We start from the raw sequence: 13,429 nt of genomic DNA, 5'->3' as shown, positions 1-13,429 counted from the left end.
AAGCATAGGAATAAAATGATAAATAGCATCTACCTAAAACTATCAGCAAGCATTATCAGTAATGGGGATAAGCTAGAAGCCTTCCCAATAAGATCATTGAAGCACTACTATTCAATACTGTACTAGAAATGCTAGCTATAGCAATAAGATAAGAAAAAGAAATTAAAGGAATAAGAACAGGCAACAAGGAAACAAAACTATCACCCTTTGCAAATGAAGGTATACTTAGAGAACCAGAGAAAATCAACTAAAAAACTACTTGAAACAATTAACAAGTTTGGCAAAGTTTCAGAACATAAAATAAACCACATTATTAGCTTTTCTATATATTACAAAGTCCAGCAAGAAGAAACAGAAAGAGAAATTCCATTTAAAACAAATGCAGGGGGCAGATAGGTGGCGCAGTGGATAGAGCACCGGCCCTGGATTCAGGAGTTCCTGAGTTCAAATCCAGCCTCAGACACTTGACACTTACTAACTGTGTGACCCTGGGCAAGTCACTTAACCCCCATTGCCCTGCAAAAAAAAAAAAAAAAAAAGGAAAGAAAAAAGAAAAAGAGAGTTTTCCTAAGCAAAACAAACTATAACTATAGATCACAAAGAAAAAGGAAAGCAAAAATAAGAACGTGTCATTGAGCTCTGGTCAAGGGAAAGAAAAGAGAAGGGGAGCAGAAGGAGATCATATCCCACTTAGAGCAATAGTGCTCAAGCAGACTCCTCCCTCACCATTCTCTTTTTCATACAGAAGGGGCAAGAAATGGATCAACACAAGGACCAACTGTGATTCCAGAGAGCTCAAGATGAAAAATGCTATCCACCTCCATATAGAAAGTTGATTAGTCATATCATTTTTGAACATGCACTTTGTTTTACTAAGCATATTTGGTAGAAAGACTTTGTTTTTGTTTTTATTTTTTCAAATAGGTAGGAAGAGGGGGCAGCTAGATGGTGCAGTGGTTAAAGCGCTGGCCCTGGATTCAGGAGTACCTGAGTTCAAATCCAGCCTCAGACACTTGACACTTACTAGCTGTGTGATCCTGGGCAAGTCACTTAACCCCCATTGCCCCGCCAAAAAAAAAACAACAAAAAAAACCAAAAAACACATACAAAAAAAAAAACCCTAACTAATCAAATAGGTAGGAAGAATTTTGGTCAATTGAAAAAATGAAACAAAGGGTTTTTTTTCCTTTTTTAATGAAGATGTAGGTTGAATACAGCTAATATTTGCAGCAAGTTTCTCTGATAAGGGTCCAATTTCCGAGATATATAAAGAACTGATTCAAATGTATAAGAATAAGTCATTTGGGCAGCTAGGTGACACAGTGGATAAAGCACCAGCCCTGGATTCAGGAGGACCTGAGTTCAAATCCAGCCTCAGGCTGTGTGACCCTAAGCAAGTCACTTAACCTTCTCTGCCCCACCAAAAAACTAAACAAAACAAAGAATAAGTCATTTAGCCAATTGATAAATGAGTCAAAGGATATGAAGAGGCAATTTTTTTTTTTTTTTAGTGAGGCAATTGGGATTAAGTGACTTGCCCAGGGTCACACAGCTAGTAAGTGTTAAGTGTCTATGGCCAGATTTGAACTCAGGTACTCCTGACTCCAGGTCCGATGCTCTATCCACTGCGCCACCTAGCCGCCCAAGAGGCAATTTTTAGAGTAAGAAATCCAAAAATGCTCCAAAAATAATAATCAGAGAAATAAAAATTAAAACAATTCTGAAGTTATACCCATTGGACTGGCAAACTTGACCAAAAAAGGGAAATGACAAAAATTGAAGGTGGCTGTTAAATTTCTTTTAAATGCTCTAACCTCTTCAATTTATAGACAATCAGGTACAGAAACATGAAGTGATTTATCTTATGTCACACAGGTAGTAAATAACCAGGGATTTGAACTCAGGTCCTCTGACTAAATCCAGCATTCTTTCCATTATAATATACTACCTTGCATTTGAATCTCCAGAGTCTATTCTAGCTCTCAAATGATGTGATTCGTTGAGGTTTTAATGATTATTTTTGTATTTGGGGCCAAGATAAACATTATCTTGATTACAAAAGACCTGTTAACTAAGTTGTTCCCATATAAACAGAGATAAAGGAGAGAAGAGGAAAAAAAGATATTTTTGAATTTGGAAATTAAGTAAGGATTTTTAGAGTTTACTTTTTACAGATACATAAAGATATAAGATTTATCTCTTCTTCAAAAAAGCAGAAATCTAGCAGTAATTCATTTCTCATGGAATCTCTGTATTAAAAGGGATATAATGGGTCATTTAATCCAATCTGTTTCAGTCACCAACCTAAAACAAGATGCCAAAGAAAAATCAAACAGCTTTCACTTGAAGACCTCTAGACCCCTGGAGTCTTGTACTCATTAATCCTCCTGAAGGTATTCATTCTACCTTTGAAAAGCTCTAATTGTTAGGAAGTTTTTCTTTGCATCAAAAAAAAAAAAAAAGCTGCCCCTTTTCAACTTCTCCCTGATCCTCTGGCTTCTGCCCACTTGGACCAAGTAGAAATAGTCCTACAATGCTTCTCCCACCTGATAGCCCTTCAAATATATGAAAAGAGCCTTCATGTCCTCCTGAAATTTTCTCTTCTGCAGGATAAATATTCCCAGTTCTTTCAACTGATCCTCCATCGTCTCTGCAACAACCTAGTTGCCCTGTTCTGGACCTGTGCTAGCTTGTCAATGTCTTTCCTAAACTGTAATTCCTAGAAGTGCAGAAACACTTCCTCTCCTTTTCTGAAAACTATGCCTCTTTGAATGCACTGTACAATTGGACTAGCTTTATTATATTTACAATCTGATGCTGACTGTATAACTTGTGACCCACTTATTTAATCTCACTTTTTCTGTTTTTTCATTCATTAAATGATAATACCAATTCATTGCTTGTAGTAGAATCAAATTAGATTTACAGGTAAGTATTTTAAAATGTTTTAATGTTGCATAAATGTTGTATTGGTGCTGCTTCTTATATAGAGCATTAAAATTCTAACCTGCAATTCAAACAATATTAACAAAATTCTACAAGAACTACCTTATATACCAACATATAGATACTGAGAAAGAAGATCCTAAGAGTGCGAAAACACATTAAAATAAATTTTTATCACTTCTAAAATATAATAGAACACTAAATTCCAAATAAAAATTAATGTTTGACACATACTTTTACATCCCATATTTGTAAAAAGATCCTTCAGTTCAGATTCCTTAGCTTGTGATTTTACTCCACATACATATATTTTTGAGGTACTCTGATTTGTCAATGTTGACATATGAGCAACAGTGTACCAGGAACCCATGTTAACCAGTAAAATGTCATCATCCATATTCAACAAGGTCTTTACAGAATGGACAGCAAGACTTCGAGATTTATCCTACATGGGAACAAAGAGTGTTATCAGAAATCACAAAAGATATGATTCAGATGACTTACTTTATCTGTTTTACATTAATGGAAATATTCTTAACTTTTTAAGTATCTTAATTTTTATTTAGCCAAAGGAGTCTGAACAGCAAATAAATTTGATAACTGAACTAAACCTAATATATATATGTATGTATGTGTGTGTATATATATATACATACACATACATACATATATATATACACACACACATATATATATATATATAGTGCTTTGTCTTTTACATAGTCAAAGAAGACAAAATAGCTAATATTGGCAGCAAGTTTCTCTGGTAAGAGTCCAATTTCCAAGATATATAAAGAACTGATTCAAATGTATAAGAATAAGTCATTTGGGCAGCTAGGTGACACAGTGGATAAAGCACCAGCCCTGGATTCAGGAGGACCTGAGTTCAAATCTGGCCTCAGGGACTTGATACTTACTAGATTAATATGTTATAAAAACACCATTTATAAACATTACCACAGGAATTGCCCAGACACAGGAGCCCATACCCAGGTCACCCTCTCATTATCTTTGCTGCCATAGCTCAGGGATGCTCAGAGTTCAAGGAACAGAGAGCAAGAGATTTGGGGATCAGAAATCAGGAGTCCTAGGGATGCTCTTGCCATTTCAGCTACAACTATAGGATAAATAGGCCCTTTGCTTGTTAGCCCGAGAATTTAAACAAGTGGCTAACACAGTGCCTGGCACACAGTAGATGCTTAATAAATACTTGATTAACTGATTATCCGTCATTTATAACATTGGTTCCACAAGAAAAATAGATTATAAGTTTCAAAACACTGACTGGGAATATTTATCCTGTAGAAGAGAAAATTTCAGGAGGACATGAGGGCTCTTTTCATATATTTGAAGGGCTATCAGGTGGGAGAAGCATTGTAGGACTATTTCTACTTGGTCTAAGTGGGCAGAAGCCAGAGGATCAGGGAGAAATGAACTTTTAGAACACAAAACATCTATAAGTTGGGGTTTCCTCTGGTTATGATACAGGGATAGGGATAGAGAACTATAACTGGAACTATAATTTTGTTATTACAAGCAGTTCTCAGATAAAGAAAGCAATGCAGGTCAACATCTTCTCTACAAATTATAGTCTTAGAGAATAGCCTAGAGAACTGAGAGGTTAAATGACTTTCCTAGGCCCCAAAGCTTTGTGTCAGAACTTGAACCCAGGTCTTCTGGACTCTAAGGCCAGCTTTCTAACTACTCTGCCATGTTATTCCATTTAATTCCTACTTAATCTTTTTTCTCTTTTTTTTCTTTTTTGGTGAGGCAATTGAAGGTTTTTTTTAACATCTGCTATGAATGATCCAACATTTTCCCCATTTATTCTAAATATGTTCTTATATCTTTTTTTCTTTCTTTTTTTTTTTGAGCTGGGCAATGACTTGCCCAGGGTCACACAGCTAGTAAGTGTCAAGTGTCTGAGGCCAGATTTGAACTCAGGTCCTCATGACTCCAAAGCTGGTGCTCTATCCATTTTGCCACCTAGTTGCCCCCCTACTTAATCTTTTGATAATGAAATATTAATCCAAATGATAAAGCTAAAAAAAAATCTGGAGTTTTGTTTACTACAGAATTCCGTTCTTAGTTAAGTCATAAATGGCATTTAAGCTTCAATACCTTTTTCAGAAAGCTATGATCTTGGATATTCAAAGATTACCAAGTAAAGATTTCCCAAGGTAAACTTCTTAACCCACAAGAGATTAATTTATTCTCTGATGCCAGTTGCACAGGAATAAATTGTGGGGGTAAGGAAAGAGAAGTCATTTCTATGCTGCTTCACAAGGGATTAAAGTTTGAAAAATTTGGGCGTGCAAGGTTAAATTATATTGAAGTTGAAATTCAAAAAAGCTGTAAATCTTCCATAAGTATGAATAGAAAGTCAGTATTCTACATTTAAAATATTTTGATGTGACATTGAGGCTTAACCTTTGAGAAGGTTGTTGGAGGAAAAAAAATTAGGACTACTCATTTTTTTTTAGTAAGGAGAACCTTTAAAAGGAAACGTTAGCTCACCTGAAACAAAAGTTTATAATCTGCACAAAGTTCTATATTAAGAAGTTCACTTTTAAGATGAGATGGGAAAATTAAGACATCACTGCAATGTTGATCCATACAAAAAGATTTACACTCAAAGTCAAATGCAGATTTTACTTTGGTGTATCCTTCTTTCTTCAAATCATCACAAACACCTTCAGGGCTGTTGATACAACATTCAATTATTTACTTTGACCATAATTACAATAAGATTAAATTAAATATAAATTTAGTAAATTTTTGTTCTATTAACATGAAAAATATTCAATACACCCAAGAACACTAATCTGGATTATGTAAAGATTTTCCTTATAGGTATCTAGTGCAACTTTGCAGGGTTAGTCTACAGAAGCGTACTCTAGAATTTAATTTAGAATTAAAATTTCAAATTAAACCAGGAATCAAGATTTAAAAAATAAATCATTTCACTTATTTTTATACAAATATTCTCCTTCAATAAAAGATTATCTCAAATTTATACTTAAATTACTTTTTAAGTTTTAAAACAGAAAGAGGATGGGGACTGGCTGGACCTTTGATTTCATTGGTGTAGGCAATTCCCAGATGAGGAAACTCCCTCTACCAACACGGGTCGACATCTTCTCTGAAACTTAGTCTTAGAATTGCCTAAAGAAAGGAGAAGTTAAGTAACTTCCACATAAGGAAAATAAATATTTGAAATCTTACCTGACTTTGCAAGTATTTACCCAGGCATAAAGTGGCAAAGTAGAAGCTCTTTGTTCCTGTTTTCTAACAGTTTCTGGTAGAATGTGGTAAATTGAGAGAGCATCATGTTTAATTCGACATCTTGCCAGTGCTGCAGCCAATTTTGTTTTAAAACTAAAAATATAAAATCCACTTTTTACTGAAAAGTGCATTTAAAATACAGGACTATCAATATCCCACTAGAAATGTTAATAAATTCCACTCCAAATTTTAGTAATTCCTCTTCATTCGTACTTTATGTTTTAAAATAAATTTAATAAGGTTTACCAGATTTTGAAATGGAAATCTAGTAACCCTACTTATTTTCCTGTGCTCCCCTTTCATATCTATCTCTTCGTCTTAGGTCTTTCAGTATCTTCCTAGGTCTCTATTTCTAGCCATTTGTAGCATGGACTTGAACATTCATGAACCTGATTCTGGCCCTCCCCTCTCCTAAATATCTCATACCTAACAATGCTTGTATACAAACAAAAAAGTTTAAATAGTATCCTGAAAACTCCGTGATTTTAATTTATATCAAACCCAAAAAGGACATTTTTAAAATAAAAGCCCAAATTATGATGATACAATGTAGGCTATTAATTCCTAAAGTAATGGAGGGCTGTCCAGGGCAAATTACACAGTATACAGTATATATTACACAGCACTCCTATGACATTTTTATCTTTGATATTGTCTAGAGGAATAACAAAGACAGCCTTGAAGACAGGGGGAAAAAGTCACAAAACAAAGGGGAAATAAGCTACCTGAGTGTGTTCAACAGAAGGGGCATGGGGAGGGGAGAAGAGTTGTTGCCAGACAACTAGTCATAATCACAACCAAGGTCCCTCGAGAGTAAGTGATAAGTAGGCTGAAAAGGAGGTTTTAAATTAATACTGTATTCATTTTTATCAAGTTTGTCTCAATTCCTTTTTCTCCTACCAAATGCCTCCCTAAATTACTACTTAGTTCAATTTACCACTAAAGATACCCAATCATCCACCCTGAAGCATAAATTCCCCCAAAAATACAAGATCTAAGGCTGCCATGTCTGAAAAAGGCTCTGACCACAACAAAATTAGATTGTTTTAGTTCCTATGTCTAAGAGTTATATGATACCACAGCAATGGATGTTGGATATATGTGTATATTAAACTATTGTAATTCTAAGAATGAAGATTTTTGGTCAATATTTCCAGTTCATAAAGGTGTGAGCTCCTCCTACTGAGCAGAGACCATATTTAATTTTTAGTGTTTCCTGGTCGAGTGACTCTGAAGTGTTAAGTCCTAAGGGAAAACAACCACCACTATAGTGCCCCAGGAAATTACAGGAAAAAACAACAACTATAAACACTTTTTCCAGATTTTTGTGGGGGGAATATTTTTTTTCTTCTTCCTGATAAATTTTACAAGTTTAGATTATATCCTTTTAAACACTGGTGAATAAAATATTTGTGAGAAGGCATTTATATATTGCTTGCTGACATTTAAATCATCTAAGTCATTCATTGATTAATTTTTCCCCTGAGGCAACGAGGGTTAAGTGACTTGCCCAGGGTCACACAGCTAGTAAGTGTCAAGTGTCTGAGACCAGGTTTGAACTCAGGTCCTCCTGAATCCAGGGCCAGTGCTTCATCTACTGCGTCACATAGCTGCCCCCCCAAAATTATGTATATTATTTTAAAAGGAAATAGGCTAGGAAGGAAAATAGTAAACCTGAGCACTACATTGGTATCCACAAAATAATGAAAGAACTAGCAAACTAACTCCATCAAATGGGTATATCCTTAATGCAAGATTTATAAGAAAATGGAGGTTTCAAATGAAATAAGAAGGATTGGCTACAATATGCACCAGTGGGTACATGGAGTGCATATATCAATGAGATTACAGTTCCATCAAAAAAGATTAAATTATAATTGAATTCCTATTAATTTAATATGTTGTTATATTCAAATATACTTAGCTTAAACAATGAGGAACAGCCTGAAGGAGTTACTTATTGCTCCAAATTAAAGGTAACTCCATTATTAAATTTGTATATGATAATCTGCGTTTATATGTAATCTAGCTACTAAACATCTTTTAATTTTTCCCCTCAACACAATTGTGAGACTAATTTATAGCATATGGGAACATTTTCTACCACAAATTATTTTAAGAGGAAAAAAATATTATCAAATGAAATATATATTTCCAAATGCCACCAAGATAAACAACCATATCCTTATATAAAAGTAACATACTGCAAACATTTTAAAAATCCCAAGTTGAACTATATTAAAAATTGTCCAAGCACAAAGTGATGAGATGCTACTCTAGAATGGTGGTCGTAACAGAGGAAAGAAGTGGGCATATTCCAGAGATGTTACAAAGATGAAATTGACAGGCCTTGACAACAGATTGAATGGGGGGAGGGGGGGAGTTGGTGAGAAATAGTGTTAGATAATGTTGGATAGAGTCAAACTCAATAACTTCCAAGGTTTGTTCTAGATCTAAATCAATGGTTCTATGATGCTAGTAAAGTGTTCATGCTAGACAATTTTTAAAGGAAAAAACAAACCTACCAATAGCCATGTGAGAAAATGCTCCAAATCACTACTAATTAGAGAAGCGCAAATCAAAACAATTCTGAAGTTTCACCTCACATCCATTAGATTAGCCAAGTTCACAAAAGAGGAAAATGACAAATGTTAGAGGGGCTTTAGGAAAACATTCAAACCAATTCACCATTGGTAGAGCTGTGAATGGTCTCCCCATCATGGAAAGCAATTTGGAACTATGCCCAAAAAGTTACTAAACTGTATACAGCAGGGCAGCTAGGTGGTGCAGTGGATAGAGCACTGGCCCTGGAGTCAGGAATACCTGGGTTCAAATCTGGCCTCAGACACTTAACACTTACTAGCTGTGTGATCTTGGGCAAGTCACTTAACCCCAATTGCCTCACTAAAAAAAAAAAAACAACAAAAAAAACAAAACAAAACTGTATACAGCGATACCACAATTAGGTCTGTATACCCCCAAGAGATCAAAGAAAGAGGAAAAGGATGTATATGTATAAAAATTTTTATAGCATCCCCTTTAATAGTGGCAAAGAACTAGAAACCAATTACAGTTGAAGGCATCAATTGGCTGAACAAATTATGATATATGAATGTAACTGAACATCATTCTGCTGTAGAAATGATGAAAAGGATAATTTCACAGTAACCTGGGAAAACTTTTATGATTTGATGCAAAATGAAGTGAACATAAAACCAGAAGAACAATCCTTACAATAATAACAACAGTGTAAAGACAAAACTTTAAAAGAGTCGAGAATGACCAATTACAATTCCAGAGGACTATTATATTCACCTCCCGAGAGGTAAATTGCAAAATGTGCAAAATTAGATTTATTTTTGGACATAGCCAATTATTTTGGATGTAGTGAACTCAAGAGTTTGTTTTGCTTAACTATGCATATTTGTTACATGAGTTTTGTTTTTCTTTTTTTTTCAATGGAAGGAATGTGGGAGAGCAAAGATATTTATTTTTGCTAACTGAAAGAAATTTTTAAAAACATGTTCTTACTGCTACTGCTTCTACAACATCAACATTATCACTAAAGTTTTCTTGATAATACTCTCAAGAAACAAACTTATTGTAAGCTACTATATACCCAAATAAAATCTCTCAATGACTTCATCACTGAAAAGATAGCATCTAAAAAATCAAGAATATTTTAATGAAATCTTGCAAAACATTCTTCTGCAACACTTTTTTAATAACTGTCAAACAAACTGGGGCAAGCATCTTCAAATTACTAAGACTATCAAGCCATTCGCCTAGCAAGCATTAATTGAACAAAAACAGGGTCAGATTGTGAATAGGTAATACAATCTGTAAAAGGGTAATCAATAAAGCACTCTGTCTTTGGATATTGGGGGGGGGGGGGTGAAGAGTGGTGAGAAATAGTGTTAAATAATGTTGGATTGAGTAAAATTCAATGACTTGCAAGGTTTCATCCAGATCTAAATCAATGATTCTATGATGCTATTAAAGTGTTCATGCTAGATAATTTTCAAAGGAAGAATGGTGATGTTCTTTAAAATTTACCAAAAAAACAAAGACACTCTTCAAGAGAATAATAGTTGGTTATGTTAAGATGTCCAAAAGTCTTAGGAGTACTTAAAGAGACATGTCTATCTACTGAATGAAGATGCAGAATTTCCTGAATATTCTAAGGCCAATTTATCCAGTAACACTATGTGACAATGAGAAATTGCATTTTTAACACATATCCCTTAACAAATGACCTAAAGAAAATCAAATTATGTTTTGAGTATAAGTATGTTTCCATTTATCAGGACAGAAGTCAATAAAGACAAATACACAGGAAGAATTTTGTCGATCAATTCATACTAAGGAAAATCTCTTGGATCCAAGATTCAAAGGTATAAATTTAAGTATATTGCTACTTTTTTTTGACCAGGCAACAAGCTACAGTGGTTAATGATGAGGTAGGAACAGAAAGCATAATAACTTGCTTGGTTTTATAATGATTTTTTTTCCTGTTCTAAAATTTCTTCTTGTTTCTTATATGCTAGAAAAAACTAAGATGCTAAATTCTTTAAAGTTTGTCAGTCAATTGATCAAAAAGTATTTATTAATCATTTACTATGTGCTAAGCATTGAGAATTCAAAGAACAGCAAAACATAATTCTTACCATCAACCATCTCAGTCTAACGGGGAGACAAAATGCAGACAATGATGTACATACAAGATTCACTCAATGTAGGCAAATTGTAATCTCAGAAAGAAGGCACTAATAGGGTAGGAAGAAGGAAGAGAAATGTCTCTAGCAGAAAGTAGAGTTTAAGCTGAGTCTTCAAAGAGGTCAGGAAAACCAGGAGCTGAAGATCAGGGGACAGACAGTGAAAAGGTACCTAGGTGAGAAAATGAGTGTCCCGTCCAAGAAGCAGCAAGAAAGCCAGAGTCCCTGGATCCTAGAATATGTAGAGGGGAGTAAAGAGGAAGAAGAAGTAGCCAGGTTGTGAAAGGCTTTAAAAGCCAAGTGGAACATTTTATATGTAATATAATGTAATGGGAAGTAATAGGGAGCCACTGGAGTTTACTGAAGAAGGGAAAGGGAACACATTTATGTATCCATTTTAAATAAAAATTAAAATTCATTTAAGGTATAATAAAATATATTTTATAACTGAACATACCAAACATTTTTTATAAGTAAACCTCATTATATGGTTATTATGGGACCAGCACTTTCCTCCCCTCCGGCGTCCCCTCTGGCTTCCTCCCAACACACAGTACACTTCCTTCAGCCTTGGCCTCCTTGATGAAGCTTCCTCCCCCCACCACAATTTACTTTCACCCACTTTCTCTAGGAGTCCCTCTGGTACAACTTTCTTCCTCCTCCCCACAAAACCTGACTGCTGCCACTTCTGTAATAGCAGGCCCCAGCTTCTTGGCCTGGAGCCAATAAAAAGCTCAAGCCATTTAGACTAGGACCTCTCAAGATTCAGTGGGTGCTCAAGACCAAGAGATTATCATATACCATCGTTTCTGTGTGAAGGAAGCCTCATCTACAAAAACTGAAGATAAGTGTCACTATATCCTTCCTGAATATCCTTACTGTCAGGGCGAAGGAAAGCTCCTTTGTTAAATGACCAGTCTCTAGGGAGTGCTTTGTTTCATCCCTACATTGAGCCTGAACTAAGAGGGCATTGGCTTTAGAGCTGTGCAGCATCTGTCTGTAGAGAAGAGAGGGCCTCATGAGCCATATCATGGCTGAGTAAGGGGAAGCGCACTACAATTCTGGATCATTTCTGGGCTGATCAATGGCTGGACACCTCATGCTGTTAGAGCCTTTCTGGATGTGTGTGGGAAATCCTCTCAGTGGAACAAGGAATAGGTTCCCACTGATCCAGAGCAATTGGCCCAGTGGGTGCAGGAGGTACTGAAAGAGAGGTTATTATTACCCATTCTACAAAAGTTGGACTGCCAGCATTACAGGGCTGAGAGTAACTGGCCAAGAGTTATCCAGCTACTAGAGACAGAACTCTTAGCTTTCCTGAAGAGACTGGAGACTTAGAGCCCCAGGCAGAAACCAATGCAGGGGACAAATAGCCTCTAAACCAGAGGTAGCATCAGAGCAATAAGCTAGGGGAATGATGTGCCAGAAGAGTTCCAGGCTTACCCTATTACTACACTCCAGAATGGGGCGTCCCCCATCAGAGGAACAGGGCATGGGTCAGGTTTTTAACCACAAAGGAACTTTTTAGATTAGAGAGAAGTTCAAACAACAAACTGAGGAGTCAAAGGAGAGATGGCTCTTGAGGACATGGTCTAATGGAGCCAATGCAGGGATTCTTTTTGCTGCCAACTTTCAAAGACTTGGGGAGCTTTTCTGAAGACTTACTTTTATGGAGTCAAATAAATCAAGTCACTTAACCCTGTTTGCCTCAGTTTTCTCATCTGTAAAATAAGCTGGAGAAGAAAAGGGAAAACCACTCCAGTATCTGTGCCAAGAAAACCCCAATTGGGGTCATGAAGACAACTGAAACAACTGAACAACCAATAGAATGAAAGCAAGCTTTAGCTATAGGTCTTCCCCTGCGCATTACTATACAGGCCTGGACAGATCAACTGGTGAAATCTGAGTAGGAAATTGAGAGCCAGTAGCCATGAGGGAAATATAGCTATAGGTTTGAATAAGTGTCCTGAGCATAGTTGGAAAAGACTCCATATCTGCCACCCACCAAACAGGGAAAAGCTTCGGGTGTGGCTTTCGAAATAGTAGATATGTAAGTGATTGATCATTAGCCTATGGGGCTACTAGTGAAATTATACCCCGAAATCCTGGATAAAGGCAATAACAGTCCTTCAGCTCCTCCCAAGCCTAATGCTCCCAACCCTGCTTGGAAGGCCTGTGCCACTCAGATCTCTCTATTCAGAGTTGAGGAACTTTGGGAATAAAGCTGTCTAGGGCAAAAGCTAAGGTTTCCCTGAGGCCCAGATCCCAGCTGCAGGATCCCAAGGGGACCGGAGGCCATATGCCCAAGTTGTGGTAACCTGGAAAAGGGGGGATGCCAAGTACAAAAAGGCTAATTAGATACTAGCAGCCAGGTTACTATAATTTCAAAGGACAGACTATTGAGGGTAGGGGCATATTGGTGGAATGCCATCCAACAGGGTGGAAAACCCTATGTTGATCACAGTTGCAGCAGCTATGTAGAG

The 13,429-nt window shown here is 36.2% G+C and overlaps 1 protein-coding gene across 1 annotated transcript in view; it reads right to left on the bottom strand.

Moving 5' to 3' along the window:
- NSUN7 (NOP2/Sun RNA methyltransferase family member 7) overlaps positions 1-13,429 on the bottom strand; it is a 53,779-nt gene that overhangs the window by 20,402 nt on the left and 19,948 nt on the right. Inside the window, exons 6-8 of the mRNA XM_043970493.1 lie at positions 6,172-6,324; positions 5,464-5,647; positions 3,181-3,391 (exon numbers count right to left, since the gene is read on the bottom strand). Of these exons, the coding sequence (XP_043826428.1) occupies positions 3,181-3,391; positions 5,464-5,647; positions 6,172-6,324 (548 nt within the window). The remainder of the gene's footprint in view (positions 1-3,180; positions 3,392-5,463; positions 5,648-6,171; positions 6,325-13,429) is intronic.

The sequence above is a fragment of the Dromiciops gliroides genome, chromosome 6 (assembly GCF_019393635.1).
Source record: "Dromiciops gliroides isolate mDroGli1 chromosome 6, mDroGli1.pri, whole genome shotgun sequence".
Lineage (NCBI taxonomy): Eukaryota > Metazoa > Chordata > Mammalia > Microbiotheria > Microbiotheriidae > Dromiciops > Dromiciops gliroides.
The sequence above is the reverse complement of the archived record's forward strand: the minus strand, read 5'-3'. Positions and strand labels throughout refer to the sequence as shown.